We start from the raw sequence: 3,394 nt of genomic DNA, 5'->3' as shown, positions 1-3,394 counted from the left end.
CCCTTTTAGGCACTGGAAGGATCCTTTTAGGTGCAGATGAAGACTTACCCACTTTCCCATTCCCAGGAAAGCTGGGCTCCCATCATGCCTCGTGGTGACTTGGGAGGGAGAAACACCATCACTCCAAGTGTCCCCCTTCCTTCTTCCCTCAGCTCTGTCAGCTGCTATCCCATAGTCTGGGATATCCTGTGGATTAGTTGGGATGGGCTGTCCCAGCTGTGTCCTCTCCCAGCTCCTTGTGCCCTCCCAGCCTCCTGGGATTCCTTCAGGAAAAGGACCATAGATGGGGATAGATGTTGCATGTGTTTGTCTCCCAATCTTTGTTCTCTCCTGTGCTTTTTCAACAGGGACCTCGTGGTTTGTCCAAGGAGAAGACTTGAAATCTGAATCTAGGAAAGAAAACCATTCCAGTGCCATTTCTGGTCCTGGGCCATCCTGGTTTGAGCCCTGGACCAGCACGAAGCCCTGGAGGGAACCTCTCCGAGAGAAAAACTGGGAAGAGCAGCAGCACCACGTGGTTCCTGCAGCAGCTCCAGACAGAGGTGCTGGGAAGGGGCCTGTGCTGCCCTTTGTGAAGCTCACGCTGCAGGTGAGGGCACCTTCCACTGTGGGACTGCTGAGATCTCCCTGGATTTAGAATCCTGGAATGGTTCGGGACCTTAAAACCCATCCAGTTCCACCCCTTGCCACGGGCAGGGACACCTTCCACTAGCCCAGGTTGTTCCAGCCTGGCCTTGGACACTTCCAGGGATCCAGGGGCAGCCACAGCTTCTCTGCCCAACCTGGGCCAGCAGGATTGAGGATTAGGGATCAGGATTTAGGATTCAGGATATGTCACTGAGGAATGGGGGCAGTTTTCTCACACTGAGTCACAGAGCTGGACACACCTTTTTGGTTATTAAACATCAAAGCCTGGGTTGGTTCAGGAGCCATTGGGGGCAGAACTGGTGCCTTCAATCTCTGCAGAACTTCCCAGCACAAAGCACTGGAATTATTTCAGGAGTCCCTGGAGTCCAGAGGGAACATGGGCAGCTCCCCCTGCACTGTCCCACATGACTGCAGGCAGTGAGGAGCACGGCTGCAGGTGCCAAGACAGGTTTGGGGACAGCAAACATGAGCTCCAAGTGTGGCCCCCATGGAGGGACTGGGTCTTTAAGGCAGGGATTCATGGAATGGTTTGGGTTGGAAGGGACATTAAAGCTCATCCAGTGCCACCCCCTGCCATGGGCAGGGACACCTTCCACTGTCCCAGGTTGCTCCAAACCCCGTCCAACCTTGGACACTTCCAGGGCTGGGTTTTGAGTTGTTTCAAGGGTTGTACTGAATCTTGTGGAATCACTTTTTGTTCCTTGTTTTTATTTCCCCTCATGGTGTCTGCAGCTCACAGACCTCTTGTCTCTGGTACCCAGGGACAGCACCCAGGGAATGGCTGGAGCTGTGCCAGGGCAGGGGTAGGGTGGATTTTAGGGAAAGATTCTTCCCCCAGAGGCTGGTTGGGCACTGCCCAGGCTCCCCAGGGCAGTGGGCACAGCCCCAAGGCTGCCAGAGCTCCAGGAGGGTTTGGACAACGCTCTGAGGGACAGGGTGGGATTGTTGGGGTGTCCATGCAGAACCAGGAGTTGGACTGGCTGATCCTTGTGGGTCCCTTCCAACCTAGGATATTCCATGGTTCTGTGACCTTTATAATCATTGGAAACCTCACAAATCGATCCTTTTTGTTTCTGCCAATCTGGCTTCCCTCAGTAAACTTCCCCAGTGTCTTTCCTCAATATTTGAAATATCTGATATTTTAGGGCTTAAATTATTTGGCTTCAGGAACCAGCAGAAATGGAGCTGGTGTGACATCGAGCCATGACTTGTTTCCATGCAGAAATAATCCTATGGTCTACAGAATATTTTTTATTTATTTTATTTTAGTTTTGTTTCATTTTACTTTTCCCTCCCTTATCCTCCCTTTCCCCCCGTTTTCCCCCTTTCTCCCCTCTTCTCCCCTTTCCCTTTTTCCTCTCCCTTTTTCCTCTCCCTTTTTCCTTTCCCTTTTTCCTCTCCCTTTTTCCTCTCCCTTTTTCCTCTCCCTTTTTCCTCTCCCTTTTTCCTCTCCCTTTTTCCTCTCCCTTTTTCCTCTCTCTTTCCCCTCTCCCTTTTCCCTTTCCTCTCTTCCTTTCCCTTTTCCCCTTTCCTTTTCCTTTCCCCTTCCCTTTTTTCCTTTTCCCTCTTTCCCTTCCCCCTTTCCTTTTCCTTTCCCCTTCCCTTTTTCCCTTTTCCCTCTTTCCCTTTCCCCCTTTCCTTTCCCTTTTCCCCTTTCCTTTTCCTTTCCCCTTCCCTTTTTCCCTTTTTCCCTTTTTCCCTTTTTCCCTTTTTCCCTTTTTCCCTTTTTCCCTTTTTCCCTTTTTCCCTTTTTCCTCTTTTTCCCTTTTTCCCTTTTTCCCCTTTTTCCCCTTTTTCCCCTTTTTCCCCTTTTTCCCCTTTTCCCCCTTTCCCTTTTTCCCTTTTTCCCTTTTTCCCTTTTTCCCTTTTTCCCTTTTTCCTCTTTCCCTTTCCCTTCCCCTTCCCGTTTTCCGTTCCCCTTTCCCTTTTCCTTCCCCTTTCCCCTCTCCCTTTTCCCTTTCCCCTTTCCTTATTATTATTATTTTATTCCTCTTTTCCCTTTCTTTTCTTTCCAGCCCCTTAATTTCCCGTTTGTCCCCAAATCATAATCTCCGAGACCACAAGATTTCCCACATCCCACCAACTATTCCCACGGGATTCTTTTCCCACCCTTTGGAATTTGTGGGGATATTTGGGACCCTTTGGGCCATTGAGGGTGTGTTTTGTCCCCCCCTCAGGAGGCTCTGGCCGTTCATCGCCCCGATTTCATCTCCCGCTCCGGGGAGCGAGTGAAGCACCTCAAGCTGGTCATGGAGGAGAGGAGGATCCAGAGGGGGCTGCAATCCCAGCAGGAAGAACTTGGGAATCCCCCCGGGAAGAGGAAGGGCTGCAGGAGTGCCAGTCACCTGCTGGCAGACACAGGTACCGTCAGGAGGCTTTAAAGTCATTAATTCCACTTTTAATTTTAATTTTTTTTGTTCATTTAAACTCATTTAATGAGATTTTAATTCATTAATTCCATTTTAATTCTAAATTTTAACCCATTTGAACTCTAATGAATTGTTAATTAATTCGGTTTTCCATTCTAAATTTGAATACATTTACCTCATTAATGAATTTTAAATTCATTAATTCACTGATTTTAAATTCATTAATTCACTGATTTTAAATTCATTAATTCACTGATTTTAAATTCATTAATTAAGTTTTTAATTTTAAATTTCAATTCAGGTCGTTAATTTAATGAAATTTTAACTCATTCAATCTTTAAATTTCAGTTAGTTTCAATTCATTAATGAAGTTTTAA

General features: G+C 47.5%; 2 protein-coding genes across 2 annotated transcripts in view; both read left to right on the top strand.

Annotated features, from left to right (window-relative positions):
* The window catches only part of ALMS1 (ALMS1 centrosome and basal body associated protein), a 27,640-nt gene extending 27,542 nt beyond the window's left edge, over positions 1-98 (top strand). The window contains exon 8 of the mRNA XM_029963713.1: positions 67-98. Within this exon, the coding sequence (XP_029819573.1) occupies positions 67-98 (32 nt within the window). The remainder of the gene's footprint in view (positions 1-66) is intronic.
* A 137-nt stretch (positions 99-235) lies between these two features.
* On the top strand, positions 236-3,029 carry LOC115307853 (Alstrom syndrome protein 1 homolog). Its single transcript, XM_029963712.1, has 2 exons — positions 236-589; positions 2,826-3,029. The coding sequence occupies exons 1-2, from the start codon at positions 284-286 to the stop codon at positions 3,027-3,029; spliced, it is 510 nt and encodes a 169-aa protein (XP_029819572.1). The 5' UTR covers positions 236-283.
* The last annotated feature ends 365 nt before the right edge of the window (positions 3,030-3,394 follow it).

Source organism: Manacus vitellinus, unplaced genomic scaffold, assembly GCF_001715985.3.
Source record: "Manacus vitellinus isolate BGI_N305 unplaced genomic scaffold, ASM171598v3 scaffold_61_pilon, whole genome shotgun sequence".
NCBI lineage: Eukaryota > Metazoa > Chordata > Aves > Passeriformes > Pipridae > Manacus > Manacus vitellinus.
The sequence above is the reverse complement of the archived record's forward strand: the minus strand, read 5'-3'. Positions and strand labels throughout refer to the sequence as shown.